Here is a 15,996-nt window from a genome sequence, read left to right on the forward strand (position 1 = left end):
AAAGTTGTTTTGGTGCCCATAGTGTCCCTTTAATAGCAACAGGAAAATGTCATAAATAACAATAAAAGAAATAAAAATAATAATACAACAATAGGAAAGTAACACTGATAGACCAGCGAGGAAGTAGAACTACAACTTCCATGATGCTCTGCCAGCATTACAGATAGCAAAACAACTTTGGACTTTTAGTTCTGCAACAATGCAGCCATCAGTACTCTGAGGCCGAAAGAACGCACTCAAGAAATGTTTAAACTTCCTCACTGCACTTATTGACTCTTCCAGTTAGCACCTTGTACACATCAGCCAACTGAACCATACATATTTCTGTGACTCGATTAAAACAGCTTTCCTCATGTTTAATGAGGCCATTCTCCACAGTTATGAGCATTTCCAAATCGCTAAGCAATAAAAATCCAAGGTCACAAGAACGGATTAAATTGGGTAAAAGGGACATACATCATGTTAATGCACAGAATAGAAGTTGATTTTTTCCCCCCAGTCATTGAACTTTTAAATAATGCTTATGAGTGAAGCACGACAATAAACAAGGTTTACAAACCTGCAGTAATTGCATAGCAACTTCATAGATATCCCTAGCAGAATCTGCCGCCTTGAACAGGATCAGATTAAGAAGGGTCACTGTGTCACACTGGTAATCCCTACAGCAAGATTACAGAGGTTTATTTTTAGTCAGAAAATGATAAAGGGCAAAACAGAAGAAATGGCTTTATAGCTACACAGTACTGCAGCATGTACAGAGAATTCAGCATGAGCTGGCCTACCTGTTCTGGAAAACACTGGCTATTGCTTTAAAGCAGCCAGATGCCACGCGTTTCGATCCAGTGTAGCACCGATCAACCGCCCAGTACATGAGATTGCTTTGGTCTGGGTTTAGCTCGAGTAAAAGCATGACAGCTTCACATCCCAACTGGTGCACCTGTTGGAGAGGCAGAAGCACAGACGTATCACTAGGTCTGACAAATAGGGACACGGTTTCTGTTTACTTCAATATTGTGCGTAATGTTGGAGAAACGACAACTGACAGACATAATTGAGTTTTTATTGTGCTCTGACTTTCCATTGCCAATATCAGCATGGACCAAGTAAAGCTTGTATAATACAATATGTTTCTTTCATTTGTTTTTTAACTCACTGGAAAGATATCAAGAAGAAACAAATAAATGAAAAATGACCCTTGCTACAAGAAAAACGTATACATGACAAATAGGCACTCCTAATCAATAGAAGCAAGTATGAGAGCACACTGAGAGTGCATCCGTGTGCTATACAAGAAGTGTTGTCCAATATTTATCAATGCAATCTGGGATGGACACACTTGAACAGCTGTTCTCCAGTTCTCAACACCTCGACAGTCATGTAAGAGGTAGTTCCACATGCTGGAATGTCAAATGTCCAACTGGTCAAAACCATTCCCATAAGGCATTCTTTATCAAAAAGGTGGATAACAGATTACGGTTTATCTTTAAAAAAACATTGTGGTTTATGCACTAAATTCTGAATTTTTGCAAATTAACTACGAATTTTAAAACTGACAGCTGAAACAGCAAGCAGTGATTATTATTTCCAGATCAGCTGTTTTTGCCCATCTTTTACCATTCAGATATAGGCCATATATATATATATATATATTGAAAACTATTTTAATGCAGAAAATATTTTCTAAATGATATATTTTTTTGATAGTTTAATATTTAGAAAAAAAATAATTTAAACATTTATCCAATAATGTATCATTTGAAAAGCTTATCCAAAAATATTAAAGTCGAGGCTATAATTTATTAAAATTCAGATCTTCGTAAATAACCCTGATTAAATACATGGGAACATTAACAAAAGACTTGCATACAAATCCCAAAGTAAATCTTTCAGTTTCATTACCTTTTTATCCTGGGAATCCAGAATATTATCCAACCACTTATATAAATATCCATCGGATGAAAGACCTACATTGTCAGCAACTGGACCACAGCACAGCACCGCAGACATAGCCTACAAAAGAACACAATGGTTTTAAAGACTTTCTCGGTAATACCAAACTGTTAATCTAACCTAAATAAAGAATCTAATCATCTAGTAAGACTGCATAGGAAATATTTTATATTAAATCGATAGTTTGCTGGTGTTGTGCATCACATAAAAATAATTAAATGAACACTAAGCACCATAACCACTACAGCTCTTTGTACTGGCTATGGTTCAAAGAGTCCATGGGTCCATCCTTCCAAGGTTATGTCAAACTGTTAAAAACTAAACAGAAATAAAACAAAAGTACGACAAAAGCTACCTGAACAGTTTGTAGATAACCAATTCTGCTCTGTGTTAGAACACTAAGCAGTATAATGTTATTTAGCATATCTATGCAATGTTTGCATGGGTTTGTTTTAAATCAGCTGCATCCTTTTCGATTACTCTGCCCTTTATTTTAAAGCATTTATTTTTTTCTTCTTTTATGTGAATATATGTAGCATCTTTTCTCTGTTGACATTTTCCCCAAAACACACTGCAAGATGTCGTTCGACAGCTACTACAGAAACGCTTTAAGACCTTTAAAAGTCTTCATGTTCTGTGTTATCACACAAAGCACGATCACACCAAACACAGCTAATTGTTACCCTAGAGAAGTACGGATTCTATATTCTCTATGGTTTGTGGAGTGTGGCGATTTCTGCACAAGCACATCTTCCCATTTTTTTCTCTGGGAGTGATAACTGATGTTCTCATTGAAGGCAGGTCGGCTGTATAGAGAAGACCATCTCTGTGCTGAATTACAGCTACATTTAAATTGCTTTAACTTTTTATTTTTGGTTTCCTTTCTTAATAAACAAAGAGGGTAAGGGGGCTGAATCTAAACACTGTAGGGAACAGATATAATGTTAAAAAATGTGGGATATTGAATTCAAATTAGTCATGATAAAAGTTGATATCCTTATTTAGACCATCAGGGTTATTTAGTAAAGTGAGGATTCAAAGTCAATTTAAGTTTAAGACCAAAATAGCTATTCTGGGGAAAAAAAAAGTTATAGGTCAGCTGTTTTAAGTTTGGCATTTTTAGCTTAAAAGGTCACTTTGAATTCACACTTCCGTGACTAACCCTGTATACTTGTGCCTTTTTTGTGTTTTGCATTACTAGAAAAATCCTGAGCACCTTTTAGGATTAGCAGAAGACCTACATTATGTAACAAAGCTGGTGTTTTGCACATTAAACAATTTATAAAAAAAACTCCTTGTTTATGACTTGTAACATTGCCAGTAAGTTTATAATTCTTATCTTCCTAGCATTTCTCATCGTTATCTAGGTTTCATTTACTGGTTGAAAACAAGAAGCATACAGTCACACCGTGTCATGCTTATAAATGCCTCATTGTACTAATGAACGTTGGCTCTCCAACGGGAAAGAAAGATAATATTTTAAACCATTACACACACACTTTCAAACACATTTATACACATAGGTAAAATGGAGGACCGGGAAGGCTAGCTGATGCCCACTGTTTTTCAAAATAATAGAAACAATACTAGAAGTAACTGAAGTGTAAGGTATTGCTCAGGTCCACACTGAGGAGCTGACCAGCACAAAGCTGTTCTTAAAGCACCACTATAGGCACTGAGACCACTTCAGGTCAATGAAGTGGTCTGGGTGCCAGGTCCATCTAGGGTTAACCCTGCAGTTGTAAGCATAGCAGTTTGGTAAACGTGGGCCTAAACAGCTGGGGAGTCAAAGCTGTTCATCTTCCTTGATCTACATATTAACCGGCAAGTGTTAATTGGGATTTTTTGCAGGAATAAAAATTATTGTGAAAGGAGACTCCAAAACAGAAACACAAAATGTAAAGAATTATTTCTCAATTCATCACCTTTAAAGCGCAGTACTGGTGGCGGTTTATCTGCATATTGCGATCACTGTATCGGTCCAGGGGTGTGAACATGATGCTGAAAGGTCCAGCCCAATGACTGAACAGCATGAAGAGGCTATGGCGCAGACTCTGCTGAGGAAATATACTTCTTCGCTGGTGCACTACAAATACATTATACCACATGTTATTTCAAGAAAAATGGAAGATCTAAAAACTGCATCTATTTATTTAAAATGTTAAATTCCAAGAAATCATATTTCTAGAAGACACATACAGTTTCAGTACCATCTTCCTGGCTGGCTATATTTAACTCATATCAAATGGAAAAGATTGCTACAGTTCATCCTGTACTATTAGTAACAGAAAGCTCTGCTTCCATGCAGCTTGTAGTTTAAAACAAATCCATTCCATTGAACATTTAAAAGGCAGTCAGTACCTGGAACATTCTGAATGATATTCGCCACTAAGGCACTAAAATGGCATCTGATATCCTTTAATGTGTCAGAGTCTTTCTCGTTCTCTGCTTCCAGCAACTGTCTGGTTAAATCCACATACTCCAGCAGAGTATTGTTCAGGGAATGTGTTTCATTATCAAGGCCACCACTTGCACTGCGAAAGAAAGAAGCACATTGAATCACAGCAACTACCTAGTGAGTGCCTTACACGCAAAGACTGAAAGCCATCAATTTTTATTTATTTCTTTTAATTTTTTTAGAAAAGAGGAAAACAAAAATTCCGTGGAATGAAAGCTCGGATTATATCAGTAGAGTTCGATTTACACGGCTTGCCATGTTCTACATCAAACATTAACCTTCAAAGCAGTTAACATTGCAGGCGGAGAGAAGAAAACAATATACAGAAAAACAGTCCAGATGTCAAGGTTATATCTGCTTTTATTAGATTCTCAGTTTGCGACAAGCTTTCATAGGATGTATTTACTCTAACTTTATGGGTCATTTATCCTCAGGTCTACGTGGTAATGATGTTTTATAAGGGCAGTGGATGTACACTCTTACACAGTAACATGGGAGACAGAAGTTAAATTGCGTAGAATTAAGATCTCGCGTGACAGATTACCTTGTAAACTCAAACTGAATAATTATAAAGAAACAATAGTAATTCAGTACCATGCTTTGTCTGAACCATAAAGACTACAAACATGCTTTACGGATTGCTAATTTTATTTTATGGCTGTAAAATGTATGCTATAGGGCCAAATTCCCTCTACACACCCTAACACTGATAGATCACACCTCTGCCTTGCCAACAAATACTATAAAAAATACAGCTAGTACAGCTGGGGGCACCAAATTAAAAAAGCAGAAATTTCACAGGAATGGGTATTCCTTACTTACTGCTTTGAGGAACAGGTAACAAATATTTAAACCAATAATGAAATTGTTATTTTGCACAACAGTAGTTCTCAAATTATTTGTTGGGTTACATAACTGCAGATTAGTTGGGATTAAATAACTAGCTTTAAAATTAATGTCATAATCGCAATCAGCATCAATCACACGCATTATGACATAGAATGATTTTCACAAAAAGTATCACAACCTACCTGTGACTAATGACACCAGCATCTGCCAGCAGTTCAAATATACGTACGAGTTGTACTCTTAAAATATCTCGACGCCTGCGTCGCTTCATATTCTAAACAAGAAAAAGAAGAAAGTTTAGTAATTTTACACATATCATGCCCTGTTCAGTTAGTGCTTCAGCATTACAGACTTTCATATTCCTAGATACATAACTACTTGTGATAATATCAGAATACCAGCAATTTCCATGAAAAAAACAAAACAAAAAACTTTTAATGATGAATACTTAAAGGGACACTGCAACTCCCACATGTGATTGAAGTGATTATAGTATCAGGAGTCCCCTGGCATCATCCTTCCATACGGTGTTGATTTTTTTTCATGTTTTAATGCTAAAGGAGAGTCCCCAGCTGCCCATCCTCTCTTTGCTGCTTGAGCTAATAATGAAGCATTAGCCTGAGCAGCAATGAGTGGCTGTCATTAACTGAGAATGTCAGCTGACCTCTTTAAGACAAGCAAAGCACCCATTGCTGGGATGATGTGGTCTGAGTAGAAAAATGTGTATTTTCTGGCTTAGACACACCTCCAGTAGGGGTCAGGTTGTCAGTAGCCAAGGACCCTTATATAGGGTCAAACTGCACAAAACTCATTTAACCCTGAATGGAGGGACAGCCCCAGAGGACTCCAGGCGCTATACAAATTCAGTGACATGACAGTGCCCATTTAAGAGTTGTCTAATGTGCAATATTTTTCCCACATGGCTTAGGCTTTGTGGAAAATCATGGAACACCTTTCCTGTTGTCACAAACAAGCCATGCCTATGTTAGAATAAACACCTACATTACAGTAAATGTATCTTGTATCTAGCAGTAAAAATAAATGCATTCACATTACCACTAAGCCAGGGACAATATCCTAGTGTGGCTGTTCTAAAGATTCCTTTCATTCCTGTTTCACAAAATGAATATCTAGAGAGAACACCACTAGCAGGCTACACTTACCTGACAGCATTACTGCCAGAGCATGCACTTGTCTGACTTTAAACCTTTGCCATGCTGCAACAGTAACCCTTATAAAAACTACAGATGCAAACAGGCATCAGCTTTCAGATACATGATGGTCTTCCATAAAGCTAGAAAGGAACACTGAAGCAGATGGTGCCAGCATTTGTTTGGAAAAGCTGTTCTTTCACCTTTTTTTTTTGCACTCGGTGGATACAAAAAGCATCTAACAGAGCAAACTGCTGCTATAGAACATTGACAAATAATAGTATTACCTCTGGCCTTCTATCAAGTGCTTCCTTAATTATGGGGTGCAATTCTTCGATCAGTTCCCTGTGTGCAAATAACAGATAGATTAGGCACCTGTGGTTATAGCAGCTGCTCAGACAGCGGATACTAGGATGTACACTAAATATTTACAGGCAATGTCACTACGGAAAGTAATTAAATGAACGAGAAAGCGCTCGCAAGTGCAGCAAGCTGTAAAAGTAAAAACACACACAGTCAGAAGAGCTATCCATTATCAGCAGAAACATTACAAAAGGCATGCTGTTTATAAATCAAATTTTTTATTACAATTTAACTATTAGGCAACTTTTTTTGACCAATATATACATACACATATATATATATATACATACAGTATATATTAATGTTTATATGTATGTATGTTAAAAAGCTAGAATGGATTCACATCACACGAAAGACCTACAGAAATGCGTTTCAAAGTATTTTTATAAGGTCTGAGACCAATTCATTATTGTGGTTCTAACAAACTTTGATATCAGAGATCTCAAACCCGACGTGATTATTAAAAACATTGACAGAAGCCTATCTAACCTGATATCATAAACCCAGTGTAGACCTCAACACACCAATGGATGTGAAGTCAACTTCAGAACTTTACCTAGATGCAGTTCTAAAAGTGTATTAATATCCTCCACCCAATACTTAACCTGCAGTAGTTTTACAGTATTTCGTGTGGGTCTTGCCTATAACCTCTAGTCAGATATGGTTCTCCAAGGCACTCAAAACAGCTCCAGGTCAGAATACAAAGCAAATGTAGAGGCATGTACTTTCAATATATACTAGAATCATTACTGAAAATGAATGACACACTTTTGTTGTTACATAACAGCATGTGCTGTTACTAACATCCATTTTCAGTAACCTTACTTTTAAACTTAAATTTATTTCACATTTTCTGATGTTTGAGTAGCACAATGACACTGCTAAGCAATGCAAACACACGACTCATGTTTGACAAGATAGAATCCTTTTAAAGCACTTTGATATGCTTCGTGCATGTTATGTAGAGGAAGAAACTGCTTAGATTTGTATTTAGACTTCAAAACATATACAATAAAGAAAGTACTATAAATACCTAAAAGCTCCTGGGTTGGTCCTGCCAAGTCCCAGAACAAGAGATTCTGTGACTTCCATGCTCTCTGAACGCATCATTGGTACTATGTGCTTAAACAAGGATGATGGGGACGGACTTCCAATAATCTGGAGAATAAAAAAAAAAAAAAAAAGTTTTAACAAACACTTGAAACCCTAAATACATTTATAGAACACAATAAGCCTTTCCGAGGAAAAATAAAATGTACAACGTGGGCCCTTTATAGATTAATTGGCTCTTTCTGTAAAATATTGGAGGGATAAGGCACTGGACATTAGTGTCACTATTTTAGTGACACTGTGGTTGTTTCACCCCACATCTGAAAAGTCCTAGGAGAGATATAGAAATATTTTTTTTGATACATATATTCCACCCACACTATGCCACATTATTTCACGTATTTTTTACATCTTTAATGGGTGCAGGCAAAGATGTGATTACCCCCAGAATATGTGGTACATTTAGCATCCTGGGGATTTTATACGTTTGGGAGTAAAATTCTATGTGCAGACATATCCATGAGGTTCTCAAAGCATAAGACACTGCACAGAGATGACTGTGGCACAGGTGTCTATGAAGAGGCATTTGTGGCACTACAGGAATAGATGGTAGCATCTCCCTACCCAAAGGATATGTGAGCTGTTTGCAGGCACTGTAACCATAAAAGGTCACGCCAGCTGATTCATCAACATCCATGTTCTCACCAGGGTGCAACGACTATGAACCCATACATAAAAAGGTAAGCAACAGGTAAGACCTACGACCCCACATCACAAATGGAGCAAGAAAATAAACAGCCCTTATGAAAAACCTACTTTCGAATCGATGCTATATCCACTGTCCGGAGTTGACGCCAGCGTCTCAGGAGGGGAGCATCGGACTGAACTACTTGATGCAGAGGAGGCTGTGGGTGTTGCTGCACTGCAGCAAAGAATTAAGTAATTTCTCCAGAGTCCAATGTAAGAATCACTGCCTGTGACTGCTGTCACTTTCTTTGCATTGATGGGGCTGCTGCAAACACAAATACCAAGGAAAAAGGGCAATGACTGAATGGAAAGGTCCAAAAAAAATAAAAATTAAAAATATGTGCAAAATCAGATAACAGACATTCAAGTTCAGTAGCCCAACAATTCATGTATTTCTATTACTATAAATGGGACCTGTCCTAACTAAGCATGTTCAAATTCAAAACAAAGACTATTCCTGAATGGTTATCATACTTACCATCTCCGCAATCACAGAAGAGTCAGATGAATGCTATGTTTTTCTCTTATCATAGCCTACCATACCCTGGGCCACTCCAAATATTTCCAATTATATTTTTCTTATTTTGAAATGGATAGTAAAAGTTAATTCACGTTACCCTCCCAACATATACACTAGCAGATTGTATTACTAACATTTCTATATTGACAAAGTACATATTAAAAAAAATGCACTGTGCTGCAAATAAAAAGGTTTTAAAACAATATAACAAATGTGTAAAAAAACTAAAAAAAATTATAAATGAGTACTGGAGGAAGAAAAAGAACATTATTAATAATACAGAATAGAATAATACTTTGGTCACAGCAGCAAAATATTATACACACACACACACACACACACACACACAATAGGAAGATATCTTACTTTATGTCAACTTGTGGAGACAGAAGTTGTAAGCGGGTGTAGGAGAACATCCAGGCATAGCTCACAGCAGTAGGGCAGTACTTTGGCAGGTTTTCCTGTTTTAAGAAACTGGAAAGACTTATTACCCAGGGATCTTGGCCTTGTGTTACATGCGCAAATATCCAGATGTGTGACGGACTGACCACATCGAACTGGTGGCTGATTGGGGAAGAGCTCCATTCTGCTAGTGTCTGTAAATCTATCGAGCTTGGGCAGTAGAGCAAGGTAGTCTGCAATAACAAAGAAAATGCAATAAAAATGATAACATAACATTGTGATCAAAATTAATTGGTTAATATTAGTAGCAACCATGAAAAACAACCCCCTTCCCCCCCCCCCCCCCCCCCCCCCCCCCAAAAAAAAATAAACCCATTTATAGACTTGGCCGTGCTATAGTAAAAATAGATGCTGGTTTGGGTTTAACATGGAAACCTAGGATTTACATTCAAGTGAAATTACTGCCTTTCTTGTGTTTCCTTCCTTCCCACAGGAGTACTTTTAGAGATAATTTGTTCTAACTGTAACTGACGGCTGTATGTTTCCCTACAGCACTTCCCAGTTTGGTTAGTTGAACAAGGTGACACTGTGCAGTAGGATTGCTGGGCTGGCCAATTTAGGCCTGACCTCTAGCAAGAGAGCTAGTGCTGAAAGTTTATTGCTTGCCAACAAACTGTACAACAATTTGAACAAGCTTTCAACTCTGTATCCTTAAAAGAAAATTGACATTTTTTTTTTGCAGGGAATCTTTTTAAAATACTTAGCTTTGATAATATTAATCCTCTAATTCTGTGTCTGAAACATAGATCATGGAACATGAAAACAAAGCAATTTGTTTGTCTCCTCACCCATGCTTATTATCCCCAAAACCACATAAGTGAAATGACCAGTGGTATGTGTGCTAGAAGGGAGTTTGATGGGTTACAGTATGCTTTTCTTTATTATTTTTCGTAACCAATGCTTTGCTTTTATTTAACAGACTAATTCATTCCTCTTATAAATCCATTTATATTCCAGAACAAAGACAAACAGCCATATACCTGGTCTGCTCCAGTGAGGTGTATAAAACTTTCCAGAATGGAGGGGCTTAGCTTATCCATGACATCGATCGCCAATTCTTCATCGCCCTGCAAAAGGAAACAAATACGGAAACATTCAGCTTTTTGAGTGCAATCAAGGTTATTGCTGCAGCAAAATAATTCACACCTTGCCCAGCAATCTACATGCTACAACTTTATGATGCTTCGAATACATAAAACCTGTGTAAACCGGCCTATGTTATATATGTTAAAAAAAATAATTTTAAAATAAAAACAAGATTTTAGATCTTTATCTCTATATATGTATGCGTTCGTTTTCGGTCATAGTGGGAAGACAAGAAAATTGTGAAAGCAACAACTTTAAATGTCACAAGTTTAAGAATAATATTGATACATGTACATAAGTGGATCAGCTGAAACGCAGTTGAGGAAGAGGTAGAATAAAGCAACTAGATGTGAGACAAGTCTGACTGATTTAAAGCTGCCATGGAAGACAGACAACTCAACAAATTTTGAACATATCCAAAGAATAATATTACACACAAAATGCAATTGCTTTCAAGGACAGTTTTTACTGTTAGAATATTTTTGCTCCCTTTTTTTTTTCTATTCTTTATTTTTCATGCTTGTAGTAAGTGGAAAAAAGCATCAGGCATAACACTGTTAGGTAATGTTTCATACATAGGAAACAACAGTATGGTAGGTCCAAGCATGTAATAGTTAAAGCATGTTTCTACTTTATAGAGTACAAGTGTGGTTACAGACCCGGATGAGCTATGGTTGGGCTGCGTGAAAGGGTATTAACCCTGTTCGCTATGTTCCGGGATACTCCAGGCTGGGTGGTATCCGGCTAGTCTAGGTGTTCCAGCAAGACAGGGGTGTGAGGTGAAGTTAGGCTAAGTGAGAGGTTTGCTGAATCGTGTGGGAGATCGAGGGGGGGGGGAAGAGTTGGTAAGGCAGTTGCAACAATTCCAGCTTGTAGTTAGGTCTATGGTCATCGCCCTACGTGGGAACTAGAGTAAGGCTGTACATCTCGGATAAATGCTTATCAACAGAAGGAAAGGGCAACAAGTAACATGAAAGAAATTAAAGCATTTGTGCATGTAGGTCTGTATGAGTGGACATACGCGGACCGTATTGTCCCAAATCTGGTTCAGGTCACTGAGTTCATCTGAGCGGTGTTTCACCCGCAGGGGTGAGGTCATCTGGGTTCAAGGACTCGTTGATGGTTCCCACAGCAGGCAGTACATGTGGTGTGGGCAGTCCCAGTGCCTCTAAAAAGATTACAATTAAATACCGCACTCATATGCATCATCGTATGCATGAAAAAATAATAAGAGTATATTTTATATGCAAAAAAGTGAAATTGATTTATTGTACACTGATTATCTAAATGCATTCATCTACAACATATGTACATTATTGCCTACTGAAAATCTCCTTCATAATATATTAGTTCATCAAAAATTGATAAATCACTTATCCATTGGTTACTACATGTATGGTACACAAATAGAAAATAAATCATAAGCTCCTGGATAATTCATCTATGATACAAACACTCATATATATATATATATATATATATACATACACACATCCTAGGCTATATACCATAATCTACATTGACAGAATGTTCAGATGGATCCATTCCTTAGTGATCTTCATTGGAAAAAAGATGTATATACAGAATAAGAAAAATAGAAAAAAAGAATATAAAAATATGTAAAAAAATAAAAAAATAAAAAATAGTGGAAAAGTAAAAAAGAACAGATGAAAAAATTACAAGTCCTTTGAAAGTTCAATATATATATATTATAAACATGGTTGGATCTCACCAAAATGAAAATCTCAATCATAAGATCAGGTAATCACTGTAAGTATTCCAGTAGTTCTCAATTGTGTAGAGAGTAACAAAACTCGTTCATAGGAGTCAAGGAGTGTGCATCCAATAGGAATCCTGCGCAGTAGTGTGTAGCTTATATACTATATATATATATATATATATATATATATATATATATATATATATATATATATATATATATATATATATATATATATATATATATATATATATATATATATATATATATATATATATATATAGTGTGAACTTTCAAAGGACTTATACTTTTTTCATCTGTTCTTTTTTACATTTACTTTTCCATTTACTTTTGCATTATCGTTTTTTCATTTTTTTCATTGTTTTTTTTTTTTTTTACATATTGTTATATTCTTTTCTCTATTTTTCACATTCTGTATATACATATTTTTTCCAATGAAGATCACTAAGGAATGGATCCATCTGAACATTCTGTCAATGTAGATTATTGTATATAGCCTAGGATGTGTGTGTGTGTATATATATATATATATATATATATATATATATATATATATATATATATATATATATATGTATTTGTATCATAGATGAATTATCCAGGAGCATATGATTTATTTTCTATTTGTGTACCATACATGTAGTAACCAATGGATAAGTGATTTATCAATTATTGATGAACTAATATATTATGAAGGAGATCATCAGTAGGCAATAGTGTACATATGTTGTAGATGAATGAATTTAGATAATCAGTGTACAATAAATCAATTTCACTTTTTTGCATATAAAATATAGACTCTCTTTTTATTTTTTCATGCATACGATGATGCATATGAGTGCGGTATTTAATTGTTGTTTTGTATATATTGTTGAGGTTATGGATGGGTAATACCTCTAAATACCTGCACCGTTTAGTAATTGAGTGCCAACACAAGCATTAATTTTGTACCTCTAAAAAGATTGTTGCCCCTGTCATGGATGTGCGAGAATGAGCAGTCCCCCTCATGGTGGACCAAGAGAGATCCAGTGTGCCCCAATCTGTAGGGTTTTCCTGCTTGTCTCAGGGAGGTTGTCACTGGTCCGAAGGTCTTGCCTCGAATTAAGGTGGCTCTGGTGAGGTCCTGAAAGAACGTTAGCTGGGAGTTTTCAAAAGCCAGTGGTGTTTTACCCTTCAGGGCTATCATGATTAGTATCTTGTCGTGCAGAGTCATGCAGCGTAGTACGACATCTCTCGCCAACGTGGTTTGAGTGCGCACTGTGCTGGTTACACGATAGATCCCATCCAGAACAATTTTTTGGGCTGTTGCGTGTGACAAGACTGTAGATAACAAGCGCCTGGTATAGTGCAGTAATTCTTTGCTTGAGACCGTGGCGGGTATTCCCTGTATTTTAATGTGTGTTCTGCGCTGTCTGTCCTCTAGGGACATCATTTGGGCGGCTAACACGTGTTCAGCTTGGAGGTGCATCAGAGTCCTGGAGGGTGGTTATGGTTGTTTGAACATGAGTTATGTGGTCTTCTGCAGGTTTTACTCGGTCTGTCACTTGTTGCATGTCCCCTTTAACCTTAGTGACATCAGCTGCCAGTAGTTTGTGTATATCGGCAAATAGCATCTTTAGATCGCGCTTGGTGGTCGGATCTGAGTCGTCAGGGAAGTGGGGAGGTAAGGGTAGGTCTGCTTGGGTGGCCTCTGAGGTACTTGGTCCCTTGTAGTCCGGGCCCCTGGTGGAAATAAGGTCTGGTGGGTGCTCTGCCCATGCAGGCTCAAGTTGTGCTGGCCTCTTAAGCATCCCCCTATGGCCCGTCCAGGTGTGGTAGTGGCAGTTTTCTGTGTGCATCAGCTCACGGTTGGTGTGCCGGAGGGGGTGTTAGGTGTTTCTTTGTGGGTGTTCGTGACTCACCCGGTCTGCCGAGCAAGGCCTCGAGGCTGAGCAGTGGTGTTGTGCAATAGGCCACAGTCTTGCGCCACTGTCTGGGCTGTTTTGGGGCCTGAAAAAATGGCATTAAGACTGGACCAGGTGTGGAGTCGGGATTAAGTGAGGTGAGGAGGTAACTAGAAGGATTGAGCAGGCTGCTGGAGAGCTATCCAAGATGGCTTCCGCTCCTTTTGCTCCCTTTTTAATAGCAAAACATTGCATAACATAGTTTGTTATGACAGACATGCAACACTGGTAATTGTTCCAAAATTAACTGATTGTACCCGGTAGTCATTTGACTAATGACATGGTAAAGATAGTAGATGTTTATTATGCAGAGAGAACAAGCAGACCACTTTAATTTTCCAATGTTAAGGTTTTGAGTAAGTAGTAAAGAACTTTTAAAACATGAATAATGCTAAAAGACACGAATGACAGGTTAAAACATTTCATTTTTTTTTTTACCTTGGAAATTTCCAGGACTGTAAACAGAGCCCGTATTTCCCGGAGGATGTTGACCGCCAATCGCCTTGTGGCAGGGCGGGTGTTACAAAGAATGACCAGTGCAAAGCCTTCAACAACATGAAACACGTTTGAGAAAGGACTTCTTTCAAGTGGAAGAGTGTGTGTTCCATTGCACCCTCCTCGCTGGAGAGGAAAAAAAACAACATTTAGTTAGAACCATAATTTGGAGCAAAATCGAAGAATTGTTTAAAAAAAAAAAAAAATGAAATTTTAAAAAAAAATCTCCATGTTGACCCAAATCTTCAAAATGTACAAATGGATGAAGAAAACCTCAAAAGAAAAAAACTGCTAGACATCTATTAAAAAATTCATGATCTTAATAGTGAGGATGGATTACTTTTTATGATGACAGATGGCTACAAAGGACAATTATCAAAGTAACATACAGCTTGCAGAAAGGATGCAATTAATGGAAAAAAAAAAGGAAGGAACAACCCCTTACGGGGATAGGTTCAGTGTGTCGAGATCTTGTCTCAATAGGGGATAACCCTAATAATATATGAGAACACGAAAAAGGAAGTGTAGACCTAGGACCAAAGGACCAGGAAACACTAGGTGAGATATAGATCTCAATTGTCTGTTAAAAATATCATTTTAATCGGTATACATAGTCATGAACACACACAAAAGGATAATGAAAAAAATACTAAAAATAAATCACCCACACTGGAAGGGAGATATAAGGAGCTCCGGGAGCTATAGGGGGAGTTAGTATAGGAGTATACAGCTGTAATCACCAGAACACTCTGTCAGCCGGGAATATTCCGTGCTGCCTCTAAATAGAGGGTTGGTAGTGGTGATGGTGCCTACACTTATATTGAAAGGGACACCTATCTCCTAGTAAAGACACAGAGTCTACCCATAGCAAACACTGGTTAGTAGTTGCAGACAAATCCTCCATGCACGCTCTCTATTAAAGGGGTAGAGACAATCAAGTCTCCGTAGTGACTGTGAGAATACTGCTTGCAACAGTGTTATAAAGCAGCTCATGTGACGTACTAGGTACAGTTCAGTATACTATCGATACCGTAGAATCACACTAGGTTCGTAACCGCAGGGCAAACGTCAGTATAGTATAATCAACCTTGAAGTGGGAACAAATGTGCCTCTCATAGAGGCTATACTGAGGAGTACTTGAATAGAACAATGTTCCTAGGTTACCAAAAACAGCAAATAGG

At 37.3% G+C, this 15,996-nt stretch overlaps 1 protein-coding gene across 8 annotated transcripts in view; it reads right to left on the minus strand.

The window, feature by feature from the left end:
* The window catches only part of FRYL (FRY like transcription coactivator), a 252,499-nt gene that overhangs the window by 52,326 nt on the left and 184,177 nt on the right, over positions 1–15,996 (minus strand). For all 8 annotated transcript variants that reach the window (XM_063457943.1, XM_063457944.1, XM_063457940.1 and 5 more), the window contains 12 exons: positions 14,759–14,941; positions 10,531–10,617; positions 9,455–9,723; positions 8,638–8,833; positions 7,805–7,929; positions 6,696–6,753; positions 5,440–5,531; positions 4,312–4,484; positions 3,876–4,036; positions 1,900–2,010; positions 783–937; positions 560–659 (listed from right to left, as the gene is read on the minus strand). In XM_063457943.1, the coding sequence (XP_063314013.1) occupies positions 560–659; positions 783–937; positions 1,900–2,010; positions 3,876–4,036; positions 4,312–4,484; positions 5,440–5,531; positions 6,696–6,753; positions 7,805–7,929; positions 8,638–8,833; positions 9,455–9,723; positions 10,531–10,617; positions 14,759–14,941 (1,710 nt within the window). The remainder of the gene's footprint in view (positions 1–559; positions 660–782; positions 938–1,899; positions 2,011–3,875; positions 4,037–4,311; positions 4,485–5,439; positions 5,532–6,695; positions 6,754–7,804; positions 7,930–8,637; positions 8,834–9,454; positions 9,724–10,530; positions 10,618–14,758; positions 14,942–15,996) is intronic.

The sequence above is a fragment of the Pelobates fuscus genome, chromosome 6 (genome assembly GCF_036172605.1).
Source record: "Pelobates fuscus isolate aPelFus1 chromosome 6, aPelFus1.pri, whole genome shotgun sequence".
Taxonomy (NCBI): domain Eukaryota; kingdom Metazoa; phylum Chordata; class Amphibia; order Anura; family Pelobatidae; genus Pelobates; species Pelobates fuscus.